This window comes from Heterodontus francisci, chromosome 24 (assembly GCF_036365525.1).
Source record: "Heterodontus francisci isolate sHetFra1 chromosome 24, sHetFra1.hap1, whole genome shotgun sequence".
Taxonomy (NCBI): Eukaryota; Metazoa; Chordata; class Chondrichthyes; order Heterodontiformes; family Heterodontidae; genus Heterodontus; species Heterodontus francisci.
In genome coordinates this window covers 71,827,355-71,845,870 of record NC_090394.1, presented here as the reverse complement: position 1 = coordinate 71,845,870, position 18,516 = coordinate 71,827,355, and the positions used below count along the sequence as shown (strand labels likewise).

Below are 18,516 nucleotides of genomic sequence, written 5' to 3'. Positions count from 1 at the left end.
CCCAGGCCAATCACGGCCCTTAAGTGGCCAATAAACTGGTACTTAAGAGCCTCCACCCGTCGCTGCGGGTATTTTATCCTCGGCGACCGGACGGCAAAAGCAGCAAGAACCCTGCTCGTAAAACCACGTGGCCTTCTTCTGGACTGGGGTCGGGGGGGGGGGGGGGGGGGGGGGGGGTGTGTGGGGGGAATGGGGGCTTCCTGATCGAACACCCGGTAACCCACAGAGGGCCACCGCTGAAGCCCCAATCGCCCCCAATGCACAACACTCCCCCAACCCACTAACTGACCCCCCTTGCCTTGTGGGGGCCTGGCCAATTGTCCCCAGCGAGGCCCTAAAAATTTAAAATAAAAAAAAAAAGTGCTGGAAATACTCAGCAGGTCTGTGGAGAGAGGAGCAGAGTTAATGTTTCAGGTCTGTGGCCTTTCATCAGAACTGGCAAAGGTTAGAAATGTAATGGGTTTTAAGCTAATAAAGCGGGGCGGGACAAAAGAGAACAAAAGGGAAGGTGTTGATAGGACAGAGGGTCAGAGAGATTAACTGACATGGAGCTCATGGGACAAAGGCAAAGAGTGTGCTAATGGTGTGGTGAAAGACAAAGCAAAGTGCAGAGAGGGTATTCAAAGACAGAATACTGAACAACCCTAGCCAAAAACACAAAAATGAATAACAGTGGGCAGGCACATGGTTAAAAAAAAAATGAATGCTGAAACAAAAATTTACCTGTCTTCCAGGGCCATCCTTCTTCCTCTTAGGCAGTCCCTCGGGAACGAGGATGCCTTTATTCCACTCCAGGGTTGTGCTCCCCAGGTGACTGAATAATCCAATTGTGGATCCATACACTCTGCCACAGGTGGGGCAGGTGGTGTTTGGTGAGGCGTGTGAATGGGATCTCAAATTTCCGAACGCTTCTTCCACTGTTTGCGCTTGGTCGCTGCCTGGGCCTATTCACGTTGTTCGAACTGGTTGGCACCTTTGCGGGTGCTTCTTTTCCATTTTGTGCGCTCTCGGGCAAGAGATTCCCACGAATCAGTGAAGATATCACATTGTTGCAGGGATGCTTTAAGGACATCCTTGTAGTGTTTTCCTCTGCCCTCCTGGTAGCCTGTTGCCGTGACGGAGCTCGGAGCAGAAAGCTTGTCAGGCATGCGGATGATTTGGCCCGTCCAACGTAATGTTTTTCACCTTGCTTGCAATGGCTGGGACTAAGAGCTTCCGGCCCGCTGATTGACCGACAGCTCCATTAGGCGGGACCTCCTGCCTCAAGGAGGTGTAAGTCCCGCCCAAGACCAATTAAGGACCTGGGGAGCGAAAAATCCCAGCCTGGCTCTCCAAGGCCAGCGGAGGCGGGCTCGCCACCAACTTTTTGGCTGGTGGGTGGGGCCTTCTGCCCAGCGAAAAATTCCAGCCATTATGTCAGAGTCAGATGCTTAAGAATGTGAAATCTACATCAAAATTGTCTGTTGTAAAGAATTATTACTGAAAAGCTTAATTTTTGTTGACCAACAGCAATGTTTCATCGGGACAGCTTACACAAACAATCACCACCCAGCAAAATGGTATGGTATATAAAAAGTGAAAAGATAAAAACAAGTGGCACATGAACAGGGGAGGTCAAAACTGAGAAATGTGGAAACTGTGAACAACCTGTGGCAAACAATAAGCTAGTGACTGAACTCATACAATGAAGACCAAAAATTGCCATTACATGAAAGGTCATGTTAATTCCCAGAACAAGTGGCCCAGGATTTCCTGAAATGGCACAAAATGTAAACTTATGCCATTAATTACACTGTTTCGTGCACCGATCTTCCCATTGCAAACTTGCTGCAAAATTTCCCGATAACCATTTGAATATGCCACAGGGACCACAATGGTGAATCAGAGACCTCAGAAAATGGCTTAACCCATCGATGAATTAAGCAGGCCAATATTGATATGACCTGTGGTATAGAATTCTGAATTTCAAATCCTGTCACTATGCTGAACTTGATCACTTGCTGAAACCCGAGTGCCATGGACAGTACTCATCTGCAGTATTCAGGAACATTCTAAGTTACAGATTAAAAAAAGGTCAGGAATTGAAACTACCTAAAAAGTCTCAAGATTAAACAAACCAGTAGCAAAACTGGACCTTGTTTCGATTGTTTCTTGGGTACAACACAGGCCGAAAAGGGCCGATTTCACAAAACTATGTCCCACGTCACCTGAAATATGCTATATTGGTTGAAGTAATCTTCAGGTGTCCCTGGTAGGGTTTCCAACCCTCCAGTTTGTCCTGGGGTCTCCAGGAATTAAAGATTAATTGCCTGCCAGCAATCCAAGAGAAAAATCACAGGGGCATTAAAAAGTCTTTTTTCATTTTCTTTGGAAACCTTTATTAGTTACAAAAATATTGGAAATGGGGAAAAATGGCTGTCTGATTGGGCGGGGCTGTTGAATGAAGGAGGTCATATGATGAAATCTCAAGGAACCTATCCAATTACAGTTGGCAACCCTACCCGGAAGTCTGCATATGCTAATGAGACATCATGCATTTTTAAGGACCCCCTCCCAAAGCTGATCAGAAACTGAGCAGAGCACACACGAAGCAAAGATTTACTAGTTCTTTCTGTGGCTTAACCAGTGCTCCTTAGGGGGAGTTGGAGGCAGCCAACAAAAAGCTAAGTTTTTAAACTTATGGAGTTCCATAGCATTACGATAGGCCATTGCCAGCTGGCAATTAGCCCATCCCTCCCATTTGCTTCCCAGTGCCTTGTTGAAGGCCACTGCTGACGCAGCAGTCAGTCCACTCTGGTCCAGAAGGCCCAAGAGGCACCTGCACATCACCAGAATTATTCAAATGAACCTGAGGTTGAACCTCCAGGGAGCCTCATTCCTCCAGCTTCTGGCGCACATTGACAGTATGCCAATCTTTCAACTCTGAAAACCAGCTGAAATGAATTTCTCGCCCAGTTGCACTTCCATTACTGACTCTACGCTGTGTGCACAATGCACACTAATCTGAACACACAATGAGACAAAGGGCTGAATTTTACACTGCCCCAGCAGGTCGGATGGTGGCGTGGGGGCAGTGTAAAATTGAGCAGGAGGCTCTGGGGGGCCTACCCGCCCCACTCCCGCCTCTGGTCAACTTTACGGCGGTGGGGCGGGGGAATGGCCTGCCTGCCCAAGGCCAATCAAGGCCCTTAAATGGCCACTTAACAGCCACTTAAGGGCCCACGCCCGCCTCCACAGGTATTTTACAATAGCAATAGCTGCCGGCCTTTCAGCGTGCCGGGGGGATGGGGGGGCCATGGCAGTCGGCACAGGGTGCCCGATTGAGGGCCGACCCCGCCTCCCAACCCACCCCCAGAACCCAAGACGTCCCCCTCCCCCCAAATGACTACTCCAGCCTCACCAGGGAAGGACAGATCGGCCTGATGAGGCATGCCCAACTTACCTTCCCTCATGGATCCATCATGGCACTGCTGGGACTAAGAGCTGCCGGCCCGCTGATTGGTCGGCAGCTCAATGAGGTGTAAGTCCCACCTCGGGACAATTAAAGCCTGGGGACCTGTAAAATGCGGGACGGATTGTCGATGGCGAATTCTCATCCACCTAAGGTAAAATCCAGCCCAAAGTCTCCAGGAAATTCGGGGCGATTCAGTTCTACTGTTTATATGAATTGGAGAGTTGCAAAGAGAAAGCTTTTCATTCAAATTCCTATGTAGAGCAAGTCTTTTCCCAGCCATGGTGGGAAACAGCAATTTGACACGTTGCATGAAACTAGCTGTACCGGTTCGATACAAACATATGAATTAGGAGTAGGCTATTTGACTCTTTGAGGCTGCTCTGCCATTTGATAAGATCATGGCTAATCCGATTGTGGCCTCAACTCTACTTTCCAGGCTACCTCCTAAACCTTTGACTCCCTTGTCAATCAAGATACGAATATACGAATTAGGGGCAGGAGTAGGCCATTCGACCCTTCGAACCTGCTCCACCATTCAGCAGTTGGGGAGGGGTGTTAGTTTTTACCTGAAGATAAGGTTTTCCATTCACAGAAACTAAATCTCAAAATGTCGAAGGTAAAAATAAATACAGGTGGTTTATTTAAATTACTCATTAACCAAGTCCACCACATATACCTGTTTCTCATTATCAATGCAATAGAAATGTAAACTTGCTGAAGGAATAAGATGTTTTAATATTTTTAGAAAGTATACAGTCAAAAGTTTGTTGGTATTGAAGTACAATAACTGTACTTAAATAGGTGTTTATGATTGTTCACATGAGAATGGAATTTAAGATAGCATAGCTTTTTTTCAAAATCCTACAATGAAAAACTGTCAGCACAAGACATAATCAAAGAATACTGCGTTGTTCTGGAGCACAGGTCTTCAGTACTATTGCCAGAATGTTGTCAGGGCCCATAGCCATTGCAATATCAGTGTCTTTAGCTGTTTCTTGATATCACGTGGAGTGAATTGGATTGGCTGAAGACTGGCATCTGTGATGCTGGAGATCACAGGAGGAGGCCGAGATTGATCATCCACTCGGCACTTCTGGCTGAAGATGGATGCAAATGCTTCAGCCTTGTCTTTTGCACTGTTGTGCTGGGTTCCCTCATTGTTGAGGATGGGGATATTTGTGGAGCCTCCTCCTCCTGTTAGTTGTTTGATTGTCCACCACCATTCGCGGCTGGATGCGGCAAGACTGCAGAGCTTAGGTCTAATCCGCTGGTTGTGGGATCGCTTCCTCTGTTTGGCAAGCAAGTAATCCTGTGTTGTAGCTTCATCAGGCTGACATCTCATTTTTAGGTATGCCTGGTGCTGCTCCTGGCATGCCCTCCTGCACTCTTCATTGAACCAGGGTTGGTCCACCGGCTTGACGGTAATGGTAGAGTGGGGGACATGCTGGGCTACAGATTGTGGTTGAATATAATTCTGCTGCTGCTGATGGCCCACAACGCCTCATGGATGCCCCGTTTTGAGTTGCTAGATCTGTTCAACACCTACCCCATTTAGCACGGTGGTAGTGCCACACAACACAATGGTGCGTATCCTCAAAGTGAAGATGGGACTTTGTCTCCACAAGGACTGTGAGGTGGTCACTCCTACCAACACGGTCACAGACAGATGCATCTGTGGCAGGTAGATTGGTGAGGACTTTTCAAGTAGGCTTTTCCCTCTTCTTGGTTCCCTCACCACCTGCCGCAGACCCAATCTAGCAGCTATCAATTGCACATATTAATTCACTGGAAATAAATGCACATATGTGGTAGACCTTTTTTTGCTGCTATCATTATCACTAGCATGAATATTAACTCGCTCACTGCAAGCTGTATTGTGGGATCTGACTATGTATTTCACACAACTAACCCGAGCACCAAATGCCTGTGCTCCATCACAAACTTATATTTTATAAAATATTTTATTCATATTAAAATAATCTTATGTGCATACACTTGGTTAAAAAAAGATACAATTCCCAATGGGGCATGGCGGTATACTTCAGAATGAAGTCTCTAATTCACTCTGGAGTTACCAGGACCAATATGTACTGCTACATTTCCCTCGAGTTATACTTATTAGAACTCTGACTGCAGTTCAGGTCTTTAGTGCCATTAAAAGTGACACACTATGCACTATAATGCCTGAATCTAAGGGCTGAATTTTATGGGGACAAAGTGGACAGGCATGGAGGCGTGGGGGGACATAAAATTTGGACAGGATACACGTTGTGACGTCTCATCCCGATTTTCTGCAGGGCAGCAATCATGGTGAGCGGAGGTCTGAGGTCAACCCGGCAGTAAGGTAATTAAGATACCTTAAAGGATAATTGAAAGCAATTTTAGTCAGCGGATGCAATTTTATTAAAGGCTCACAGGGTTTCAGAATCTCGCCTCCTTCAAGCAGCTGACATAGAAGCGGCACAGCCTAGCTGGCTGGCAGGAGAGGCCAAAAGAAGGGCAACCATCGAGGAACTGGAAGGGCCCTGAAGGGAGGGCTGACCTTAGGGTGTCAAGCGTGAGGGGAAGGTGTGCTTCAATGCAGGGGAGCCAATACATGGATGGCAGTGGGCAAGTGACATCTGGTCAAAGATCACAAGTGGGGACATCAAGAGAAGGACACTGGCAGGGAAGGACTGCCTTTCAGGGACAGGTCACTTATCATGGGCCTCATTTACCCTGGCTTCAGGAAACCCTGTTGAAGACAAGGTGCTCCTGAGTGGGAGAGAGGGCCAGGCACCTGCACTGCAACAGCCTCTGAGCCCACAGGAGGGTCCTTAGCTGCCTCCGGATGGAGAAGAAGGGCAAAGAGGAGAGAAAGAGCTGCCCCAAGCAGAAGGAGCTACCCTCCACAGAGTGTGTACAGGTCGAGGTCCAACTACCTGCAGATGTCTGAAAGCCAGTACAAACGAAGACTCCACCTCTCCAAAAAGGCCATGACGGATAATGAGCTGTGCCCTACGGCACTTGGTGAGAATGCAATACCAGTGGCCCTGAAGGTCACCGTCGTGCTGAACTTCTATGCCACCGGATCATTCCAGGAATCCGCAGGGGACATGTTTGGAATTTCAGTCTGAGGTACATTGGTGCATTAAGGAGGTCACGAATGCCCTTTTTAGGAGCACTGGAGATTCTGTGCGCTTCAGAATGGATCGCAACTCATAACCTGAGGGCCATTGGTTTCGGGGCTAACTCTAAACCTGAGGATTCCCCAGGTGCAGGGTGCCATCGATTGCACGCACGTGGCCATCAAGGCTCCAGAACACCAGCCAGCGGCTTTCATCAACAGGAAGAGCTTCCACTCTCTCTATGTACAACTGGTCTGTGACCACCGTAAACTGATCATACGGGTTTGTGCCTGCTTCCCAGGAAATTGACACGATACCTACATTGTGAGGCAGTCCCAGATGCCTGAACTTTTCCAGCCTCCCTCCAGACCAGGGATGGATCCTTAGAGACACTGAGGACATGGCTGCCTATTCTCGTGAGGAACCCACGCAAGGATGCAGAGGAGAGGTACAATGCCTGCCACGGGACAACACGAGTTACCACTGAGGCCATTGGTCTGCTGGAGATGAGATTCAGGTGCCTGGATCGGTCCGGTGCAGCCCTCCAGTATGCCCCGGTGAGGGTCTCGCGTATCGTAGTGGTTTGCCGTGCACTGCATAACCTTACCCTGCAGAGCAGGAAGCCAATAAGCAACGAGGAAAGTGACGAGCGGGATGCTTCCTCAGGCGATGATGATGTGGAGTGGGAAGATGGGCACACTTGGCCAGATGAAGAGCCCCAGGGGCAACATGCGATTGAACATGAGAGACACACAAGGGAGGCTCACGATGCCCTTATACATTCTTGTTTCATTTTCTTTTAGAGATACAGCACTGAAACAGGCCCTTCGGCCCACCGAGACTGTGCCAACCATCAACCACCCATTTATACTAATCCTACATTAATCCCATATTCCTACCCCATCCTCCCTCAATTCCCCTACCACCTACCTATACTAGGGGCAATTTATAATGGCCAATTTACCTATCAACCAGCAAGTCTTTGGCTGTGGGAGGAAACCAGAGCACCCGGTGAAAACCCACTCGGTCACAGGGAGAACTTGCAAACTCCGCACAGGTAGCACCCAGAATTGAACCCGGGTCGCTGGAGCTGTGAGGCGGCAGTGCTAACCACTGCGCCACCCTTTGATTCTTTGTACCTTTTCCAGTAAAGCCCTTCCTTGATGCAGCCATCTTTCAGCCTTCGTTCCTTAACGATACAATGCCTTATTCAACATTCACGCAGCGCAGATCTGGTGAGGCTCCAGAGTTAACCCCGTCCAACATCTTCAATCGACTCCAACCTCTTCATAGAGTCTGGGATGCTGCAAAGGGAATCCTTGAATGCAGGAGAAAGGGAGGGAATCCATGTCTAGCATCAAACATTTCCTTACATGTCTTAAAGAGATTTACAATGTGATCAAAATCAAGCGAACACCCGTCGAGACCCAGTGATTCTATGTGCACTTCTTAATTATCTTACATGTATTCTTACGCTGTGCTGTCAGCTGAGGCAGAGGCTGTCTGCAGACCTTTTTGCCTCATGGCTGGGGATGACCTTGGTGGTCGCCCTTGGGATCTCTGGGCTTGGACAGCCCTGGCATGCTGCAGTCCTCCTGCACAGAAGCAGTACCACCTTCTTTTGGCAAGAATGTTGGAGGAGCTTACGACACTGGCAGAGGGGTTGACGTCAGCACCAAGAGCACCCTGAGAGGTGCCCCCAGCTGCAGGAGGTACACACTTCTCACTATCAAAACATACTTCTGCCTCCCTGCTAATCTAAGAGGTCAGAGGACCAGGTGGTGACTGGAGGTCCCCTGTCCTCCTCTCGCCTTGCCACTGCTGCCTTGCGGCCATGGTGTGGATGAGGATATGGATGTCTGCACAAATGTCCTACAGACACCAAGTGCTCTGCTGGATATGGCTCTCCATCATAGGTGGCAATCTGTCAATGGAGGAGGCCATTCATGCACCAGTCAGAGACAATGTTGAGCTCAAGGCTTGGATGGACTCCTCCATTGTCTACGTTTGGGCATGAATAGCCTCTGGCATCTCTGCCAGACGTTGCCACACCTCTCGCTGCAGCTTCAGCAATTCTCTTGAAGCTGCCAATACCAGAGGCATGTCATGAGCCCCCAGCTCAGCATGGGCCTGCCCTCCCACAGGCCTCTGACTGAGAGAGGCCTGGGCTGCCACAGCCTCTGTCAGCTGCATGGACGTGTGTGTGCTGTGTTCACCAGGTTCTCTGCCCACATCTAAAGTGCATGTATCTGCGCTGGTGGAAGGTGGAGGAGTGTGAGGTGCCGCTGGACCCTCTGAGGCGCCTTCCTGCCCCTCAGAGGTGGCAGGGGATGCTGCAGATTCCAGTGTTCTCTGCTATGACACAGCTTGACCTGCATGACAGAACAGACATGCAAGGGCATGCCCTCCCTCCATAGCAAGTGCCCCAATAACTCAGACCCGTGTGTGCATCTTTGACCTTCTGAGCAGCATGGCTCAATCTTGGCTGATGCCGCATTGTGCCCCATGGAGACCTTACTGTTACGGGAAAGTGCCCGTCTCCCCGTCTGCAATGCCACGCCCATCATTTGGGCCGACTAGCTCCATGGCATCCTCCTCCATCAGCGTGAGCAGCTGAAGTAAGGGGAATCCACCTCTGGTCTTTTCCTGCTGCCTATGATTATGTGCCATCTTCTCCTGCATACAGAGGGAAGGGAGATATTAGACCCCTACTGACATCAATCCCAATAAAATAGGCTGCTGGCAGTCTAGTTACCACAAATGGGGACACACAGATGCCTTCTGCATGTGATCCCCTCCCAGGGATCTCATGACATTGAACTGAAGCAGGGGGCTTCAGTTAATTGCCACCATGACAGGCCGCTTTGTCCCTTTGTCCATGTATTGGTGGGGTGGGGGGGGGGTTATTGATCACTTTCCTCCCAATGCACCCTCCTACTTTGCCAGATACAAGGCCTAAAAGGATGAAGGCATTAAATGATACTCACTTCTGCAGCCCAGATGAGTTCATTGCTTGTAGCACTGTGTTCATGTGCACAGAGTAACACTGCAGCGGCTGACCTCCTCAGCTATCTGCAGTCATGCCTGCTTGGTTTGGGTGGCAGATCTCCGCCCCCGTAATGCCGATGTCCCTCCTACACATTACACCCTGAAGGGGCACCTGGAGGGAAGCATCAGTAAAGCATGGGGCCACATGGGGTCCCTGTCAGCCATTTATTGCGATTTGCTGTTACCTCCTCCTCTTCCAGGCCTTGCAAGTGCAGAGTGCACTGCAGGCCTGGCAGCCCTTTAATAATGGCTGCTTTAACTGCCAAGGCATCAGTTAACGCCTTGCTTCTCGTCTCCGGGCCCAACTCCGACAACATGATTGCATGCAGGGCCCGCCTCATTAGCTGAATTGCTTACGGACTGCTGCTACTGCCCCCAACGTGGATTGCGTCCAGCTCTAGCCCCGATGGCGGGACTGGTGTCCCAAAAATAAAATCCAGCTCTAAATGTTCACTGCATTCAGAGAAAGATCATGATGGACTACAATTTGAACAATGAATAAACAGTTACAACACCATCTCTGTGCAAATTAGTTTTGCTATGTAACTGTCCCCACATCAGGAAGGAACTCTGCTATCCCATAGAACAATGCTTTTGAAACTCTAAGTGCAGATTGAAAGAGATTGCTCAATGGACAGAAGCGATGTATACTGACTCTTAAATGGATATTCTACTGTTTCAACCCTGACCCCTATAATGAGAAAAATGTGTTTTAAACCACTGTAACACTTAATACTGAATTAACAGGAACACTTTCTCATAAATTGGCTCTGCATGAACTATTCCTCCAATGTAGAATTCTCTTTGCAAATATTTATAATTAAATTTTGCATCTTGTACACACATTAGTCACAAGCCCTCACACTTAAAAGTGCCACAAGTTCTGACAGCTCCAAAATCTGTTTAAATGAAAGAGAAAAATCAGTCATTGACCTGCAGCATGAAACTTACATGGAGCTACAGCTGCCTTCTGAATAATTTCAGCAGTTTCTAAGCAAGTGGTAATCTGCAAACATCCTTCATCAAAGATCAATTAAGCTCTAATTGGCCTCAAAACCTATATTCACTTAGGGCCTAGGGAGCACCTGCATGGCCTTAAAACAAGCCAAATTTCAGTTAAACATCACAGTACTTTGAGCAGCACTGCAGATATATATATATATATATATATATATATAAAAATATATATATAAAAAAATTTAAAAAAGACTTGTACACTGAATGAGGAAAACATTGCATAATTGATCTTCACCTACGCGCATTGGTGAATTATATAGTTCTGTAAAAAAAATTGTAGACTGCAGAATCTCTCCAATCTCCTAAATTTGTTAAAATATCAAACCCAATAAGCTTAAAAAATGTGCATATGTTGAGTATTGGATACAGTATATAATGGTATAATCAACAATTCAGCTACACGAAGCAATACATCTGTCAAGCTATCTTATTTGCCATAACATCTTGGTACATAGTAATGATGTCTGAATTGTGATGACAGTTCTTCACTCAGATTTCAAAATCTCATATGTGATAATTCCACAGCTTTGGAACTGAATAGATACATTCCACATCTGTTTGGCTTGGGAAGGTTTAAATTTGTGTTGATACAGTGTGAATGAATGAAGCAGTGGGAAACAAGCATTTTGAAACCTCCAAAATATTAATAGCTCACTCCATTAGCTTCAGTAATTTAACTCCTGGCAGGCGCATTTTATTGCTCAAATGATGTAACTGTTACTTAAACAGTAACTAAAGAAAAACTTAAAAGAAAAAGTATTGCCTGCATGATATCCTTAAATGATGAAAATGAAAGTCTACAGACCTTGACTTACATAATACAGCAACAGTCTTCAAGCCAGTGTTAGAAAAGCTAACAAAGATTCCTTTTATCACCAAAGTGCACTAGAAAAGATCTGTCTTGAGAAAAGCAGGCTAGCAAGTTTCCTTCGCAACAGTTTTTCTTAAAGAACATAATTACTTGGGAAATAAGATTGTGATATTTACATAATGTGGTGTTAATAATATTGGAGTTACTTATTTTTTAATGTAATTTGTAGTATTTGAATGTATTTTTCAAATTTAGTTTAAAAAAGCTATGGGATTCTTTTACAGCAACTAGCAAAATAAATCCCAAAATCATGTCTTGGGCTAATAACAATGCACAATAGCAAGTCTGACTTAATCACATGATATAAAAGCCAGAACTGACTTGTCAGCATTGGCTCAGTGGCAGCACTCACTTCTTAGTCAAAAGGTTGTTGGTTCATGGACTTGAGCACATAATTTAGTCTGGTACTTCACTGCAGTTGTGAGACAGTGCTACAGTATTGGAGATGCCTTCTTTGTGAGGAGACATTAAACCAAGCCCCATCTGTCGTCTCAGGTGGACTGGATCCCATGGTACTATTCAAAGTAGAGCAAGAGATTTCTTCTGGTGTCCTGACCAATATTTATTCCCCAATCAACACCTAAATTAGATAATCTAGACATTTATTTCATTGTTGTTTGTGGGACCTTGATGTGCCTAAATTGCCTGCTTGCTTTCTTACAAGTGATCTTCAAAAGTATTTCCTTGGCTGTAAAGGGCTTTGAGACATCCTAAAGTCGTGAAAGACGCTATCTATTTGCATATTCATTCTTTTATTTACAGTGCAACATGACAAACACCTACAAGAAAAAGACAATACATCAGTAACTTGAAAAAGGGAAATGGTAAGAAAATGATATATTTCTTTATATTAAAAAGAATTGTGCACCTTACCATGCAATGCTGAAGGAATGCTGGATTACCAGTGCAGTGATTCATTGGATGAGACAATAAACTCTAGATCCCAATGGTTCAGGTGGATGGAACCTATTATTGTGCTCCACCAGAGTAAGAAAAGGCACTGGCATAGCGATAGAGATACCTCGGCAATCTCAAGTTCGTTCACATGCCTAGTTCTCCTATGTGTGCTCCTATCCTGAGCAAGAGATATCTGTCATCACTATTAGTTGAGGAGGTGAAAGTTAAGAGCTAACCCAAATTGGGAAACATTTATTTCTTAGCACCTAAATACTAAGCCATAGCTTCATTAGCTGGACAAAAGCAATCACTGCAGGAATAAGTTCAACTGTAATGATCTGATGACTAATCAGTCATTTTTGTACAACCAAGTTGTAACACCCATCAGACTGAGAATGCAATCACAAATGCAGCATTCTGCAAAAATTTGTGACCCTCCACAAAGTGGAGCCACAAGTCACCAAAATAAAGGTACATGTGCAAGAAGGGGAAATCTTGCCTTGGTAACATTGACCTTGGAAATTGACGTCAAGTAGTTTCACACAATATGAAGGCAAGCATCCTTTAAATCAGTACTGACCAACCAGTCTTTTGGGTATGTTACATCAGTGCTGCGATCTTGATTATTTCCCTGCAGGGGAATATGCTCTCAGTCTTGAGATTTAAGATGAGACAGAATCTGTTTTGTGAATAAACGTGTTTGGCATTTGAAGCACATAATAAAGTCTAGTCATAGTGTTGCATACACCATTTCAAAGACAGGAGGATCTTGTGGAGGCACAGGATAGAATCAGTAGTTTAAAGCAGTCTAAAATAGGGTTTTCTATTTGTTATTCTGGACACACTATGAAAATTACCAAGGCAAGTGAAAACACAAGCCAAAAATATTGTAGCTAGATATCGCAAAAATATAACAGGAATGTAGTGGCACAACTGACCCAGTAAACATAAATATCTTCACTAGGGGTGATGCAATATATTTTAGCCATACATTCTTCCATGTTTTCTAGTGCTGGACCACAAAGAAGTGTGCCTAATGAATCCTCCAAAGATCAAACCCTAGACCTTTGGGAGATACAGAGTAATGGCTCAACACCTGACACATCAATGTCTAAAGCCAAAATATTAAATCTCTGGACTACCCTGGCATGAAATGCATCAGAAAGCCTCAGAGGTTATCTATAATTGGTGTTTTGATATCCTGCTCCTTCTGTTCATCTTGGCCAGTTTCAGGCTTCCACATTTCCACTGGGAAAAGCTTATATGGCTGACTTCACAGCCAAGCAGGAGAAGCTATGTTGAACCAGGTGAGTTTATCAGTCTGAGGTAGGCACCGCTGAAGCATTTGTTGTCTCCATCGGAACCTGGAGTTGCAGGAAGTACATCAAAGGGGTAGAAAATATGTTGGGTCATAAGCAAGAACAATAAAGGGCAAAGTGGAACCATTCTGAAGCCCATTGTGAGCTCCAGCTTCAGAGCCAATGATAGATTTTCTCCGAGAGTACATTTGGAAGTCTGACAAAGCAGATCTATTCGATACACGCTTACAGAAAAAGCACAGTGGAGAGTGGTCATAGCTATGCTCCACTGTAATCTTGGAGCACTGTTATTGTTTCTTCTCTTTTTATTATTTCCAAAGTGCTTTTCAAGTTTTCTGTACCTAAAATACTTGTCACAAAAATCTATTAGATATCATGTATGGCAAACAACAAAATATTCTACTTCATATGGTTGGGGCAAGTGAATGCCATATTGTATTCCACCTACTATAACTATAGGCACCATCAAGTTGAAAGTTGTAAAGAATTATAGAATGTTGCAGCATAGGCACAGGTCATTTGGCCCATCAAATCTGCACTGTTTTTTTTGGCTACGTGCAAGCCTCAATAGTGAGACACAGATTGTTGGACCACAAGAACACAAGAAATACGAGCAGAAATAAACCATATGGCCCATCGAGCCTGCTCCGCCATTCAATAAAATCATGGCTGATCTTGGGCTTCAATTCCACTTTCCTGCCCGCTCCCCATTCCCTGCGAGACCAAAAATCTATTTATTCCAGCCCTAAATGTATTTAATGATGGAGCATCCACAATCCTCTGGGGTAGAGAATTCCAAAGATGCACACTACTCTCTCCTCACTATCCCAGGCCCCAAACACTCCTTTCAGGTGAAGCAGCGATTTACTTGTACTTCTTTCAATGTAGTATACTGTATTCGCTGCTCACAATGTAGTCTCCTCTACATTGGGGAGACCAAGCGCAGACTGGGTGACCACTTTGCGGAACACCTCCGCTCAGTCCGCAAGCAGGACCCTGAGCTTCCGGTTGCTTTCTCTTTCCTTTTTTTCAAAAAAAGGGTTCCGAAGAAGGGTCACTGACCCGAAACGTTAACTCTGCTTCTCTTTCCACAGATGCTGCCAGACCTGCTGAGTGGTTCCAGCATTTCTTGTTTTTATTCCAAAGATGTACAACCCTTTGAGTGAAGTAATTTCTCCTCATCTCAGTCCTGAATTATTGACCCCTTATCCTGAGACTGCGTCCCAGTGTTCTAGATTCCCTAACCAGTGGGAACAATCTCTCAGCTTCTACCCTATCAAGCCCTTTCAGAATCTTGTACGTCTCAATTAAATCACCTCTCATTCTTCTAAACTCCAGAGAATGTAGGCCCAATTTACTCAGCCTCTCATCATAGGATAACCACCTCACCCTAGGGACCAATTTAGTAAGTCTTCACTGCACTGCCTCCAGTGCAAGTATATCCTTTCTTAAATGTGGAGACCAAAACTGCATACAGTATTTCAGGTGAGGTCTCACCAAAGACCTGTACAATCTTAGTAAGACTTCTTTATTCCAGCACTCCAATCCCCTTGCAATAAAGGCCAATGTGCCATTTGCCTTCCTAATAGCCTGCTGCACCTGCATGTTAACTTATGCATTCCTTGTACAAGTATCCTCAAGTCTCTCTGAACATCAACACTTACCAGTTTCACATCTTTTAAAAAATATTCTGCTTTTCTATTTTTACGACCAAAGTGAACAACTTCACACTTCCCTACATTATATTGCATTTGTCATCTTGTTGCCCACTCACTTAACCTGTCTATATCTCTTTGCAGCCTCTCTTCAACCTCCCTGCTGCTTACCTTTCCACCTACCTTTGTATCATTAGCAAACTTAGATACATTACTCTCTGTATCTTCATCCAAGTCATTAATATAGAATGTAAATAGCTGAGGCCAAAGCACTTATCCTTGTGGCATCCCACTATTCACTGCCTGCCAACTTGAAAATGTTACATTTATCCCTACTCTCTGCTTCCTGTCCGTTAACCAATCCTCTCTCCATGCTAATATATTACCCCCAAAACCATGAACCTTTATCTTGCCTATTAATCTTTTATGTGGCACTTTATCAAATGCCTTTTGAAAATCCAGGTATACTACATCTACTGGTTCCCCTTTATCTACCCTACTAGTTACATCCTCAAAAAACTCTAATAAATTTGTCAAACAGGATCTCCTGGATAACAGGGGTTATCAAAGCCAAGCTTAATTTTGCTCTCAACCAATATACTTCCAGCAGGGTTCGATAAATAGTGATCACAGAATCGCAGATTATAAACAACACAGAAACAGGCCATTCCGTCTCTTCAAGTTTGCACCAGTGTTTTTCTCCACATTAATACTTAGTGTATCTCATTCTTTTGCTTGATCCCCATAAACTTTATAACACAATTGCCTAATCCTCCTTTCAAAAACATTTATGGACTCAGCTTCAACAATAGTTTGCAGCTGAGAATTCTAGGTTTGTTCTACGCTCTGTGCAAACAGTTTTTACTGCATCTCCTTTACTTTCTTCAACGGTTTTTGTAAATTTGTGTCCGCTCATCGCCATCTTACCATCCTCACTGTTTATCTTCTCATATTTCATAATTTCAAGACCTCCATCACATCACACTTTAACCATATCAATTCTGATGAAAAAGCCCCAAGTTAGCAGAACAAATCTGAAATCAGCCTCCACATTACTATAGTAATGTAAGACTAAGTACTCATGTTGCATAGCAATGTATGCATGTAGAACAATGAAATTAAATAGATGACCTTGTAAGCAACTCAATGAGACTTGTTTTAATGCAATAAGGACCTCTTCATTTTAATTAAGAGGATCAAATTCAAATTGAAGTGCTTCATTTTAGTCAGAAGCAATAAATAGAAACATGGTTTTAGGAAAACAGGATAAGATATTTTCTTGCTAAAACTGTTTGCTTTGTTAGCTTCAGAATTAATTGACACTGTTTATGGAACAAAAGGTTGCTTCTCAACTTGGGTTGCTGTTGAAGCAACAAGTGCAATACATGCTTTGTGCAACCCCTCCTAAAATATTACCTCTGTGATAATGAAGAAGTCATCGCCTGGTTCACCCTGGACTACAATTTTCTCCCCATCTTCAAACTGGACAGGTTCCAGTGCATCAGCCACTGTTAAACGCTCCCATTTGTCCAATGATCCTACAAAATGTAAAAAAAAAACTTCACCATCTAATATGCGTAATGCATCTTGTGGATAATGTTTCTTATGTCCATTCATTGCAGGTTTTTGTCATCTTACTGTTTTGGGTGGAGGGGTGGGGGAGTGGGTAAGAGAGGTAAGCTACATCATCATGTTCAATAAAACTGATTTTAAAGAATTATGGTAACATTCAATATTCTTGAATTATACTTTCTTGCCGACATAACAACAATCATTCCACTTCAAAATAAATTTATTGCATGTGAAGCAGTTTGGAACATTATAGAGGCAGCATGAGGCACTTTATAAATGCAGTCTTTCTTTCTTCTGATGCACAATGAATAAACATTACACTTATTGAAAGGGAAATTCACTAATTATTGATCACTGTCATTCAAAATAATTCACAGAAGCTTTGATTCAACTACACATTTTTCAAAACATTTTAAATTGGAGCAATTCATCAGTGCAGCTTAGTGGTTAGATCCATCACCTCTAAATCAGAAGGTCATTGGTTCAAATCCCATACCAGTCATGAGCACAAAAAGGTAGGGTGACACGCCAATGCAGTATGAGGGGCCACTGTCTTTTCTGAGGTACTATCTTTTATATGCAGCATTAAACTGAAGTCCGGTCCACCTATTCCTGTGGTTCACATGAACAAGTGTAAAAAAGTTGCATTCACATAAAATCACTAACATGCCTTATGGGATCGGTGGGGGCAAAAAGATCAGAGTTGGAGGAGTGTAGAATGTGGGATGGGTGGAAAGGTTGCAGAGATATGGTGGGGCAAGGTCATGGAGGAATTTTTAGATAAGAATAATTTGAAGTTTAATGCTTTAAGGACAGGCACTTTATAAATGCAGTCTTTCTTTCTTCTTATGCAGCAGTCCAACATGCATCAGTAAGGATGGGACTGATGTGCCAACAGGACAGTACAAGCAAGGACACAGGCGCTGAATTTTGAACAAGTTGCCATTTATGGAACGTGGAGGATGAGAGACTGGCAAGGAGGACATTCTGGAAATCGAGTTAAGAGTTGACAAAAGCAAGCACAATATTACAGAGATGAAAATAAAGGGTTCTGCTGATGAATAGGACATGTACATGGTTTGAAGCTTAGCTCAGGAGGAATAAAAACAGGCCATCAAGGTTTCACATGAGCTGATTCAGCCTCAGCAGGTGGCAAGGTACAGAGTAGAGGCAGCGGCAAGTGATTTTATAGTGAAGGCTGAAAATTACAGACATTAAAGATCCCATGGAAATATCTGAAGAATAGAGTTGTCGCAGTATCATAATCAGCACTGCTCCCTCAACGAACACTGCAAGAAACAATTATTCATTCAATTGCTGTTTGTAGTATTTGGCGTGTGAAAACTGACTGCCCTGTTTGTGATATAAAAACAGACACTGCACTTGAATATAATTCATTGTATATGAAATGTTTTGGAGAGGTGCGATAAAGCACTTTAATCAAGTAAACCAGAAAATGACTGAAAAAAAATGTGGTTTTGCATAGGAAACACACTCCTGTGACTCTTTTTTTACTATGCTGAATATAAGCTAAGTCCTACCTGGACATTGGCAGGAGAAACTAACAAATATCAAT

General features: G+C 44.3%; 1 protein-coding gene across 4 annotated transcripts in view; it reads right to left on the bottom strand.

Annotated features, from left to right (window-relative positions):
• The window catches only part of prkar1b (protein kinase, cAMP-dependent, regulatory, type I, beta), a 241,132-nt gene that overhangs the window by 32,734 nt on the left and 189,882 nt on the right, over nt 1-18,516 (bottom strand). For all 4 annotated transcript variants that reach the window (XM_068056885.1, XM_068056884.1, XM_068056886.1 and 1 more), the window contains one exon: nt 16,785-16,906. In XM_068056885.1, the coding sequence (XP_067912986.1) occupies nt 16,785-16,906 (122 nt within the window). The remainder of the gene's footprint in view (nt 1-16,784; nt 16,907-18,516) is intronic.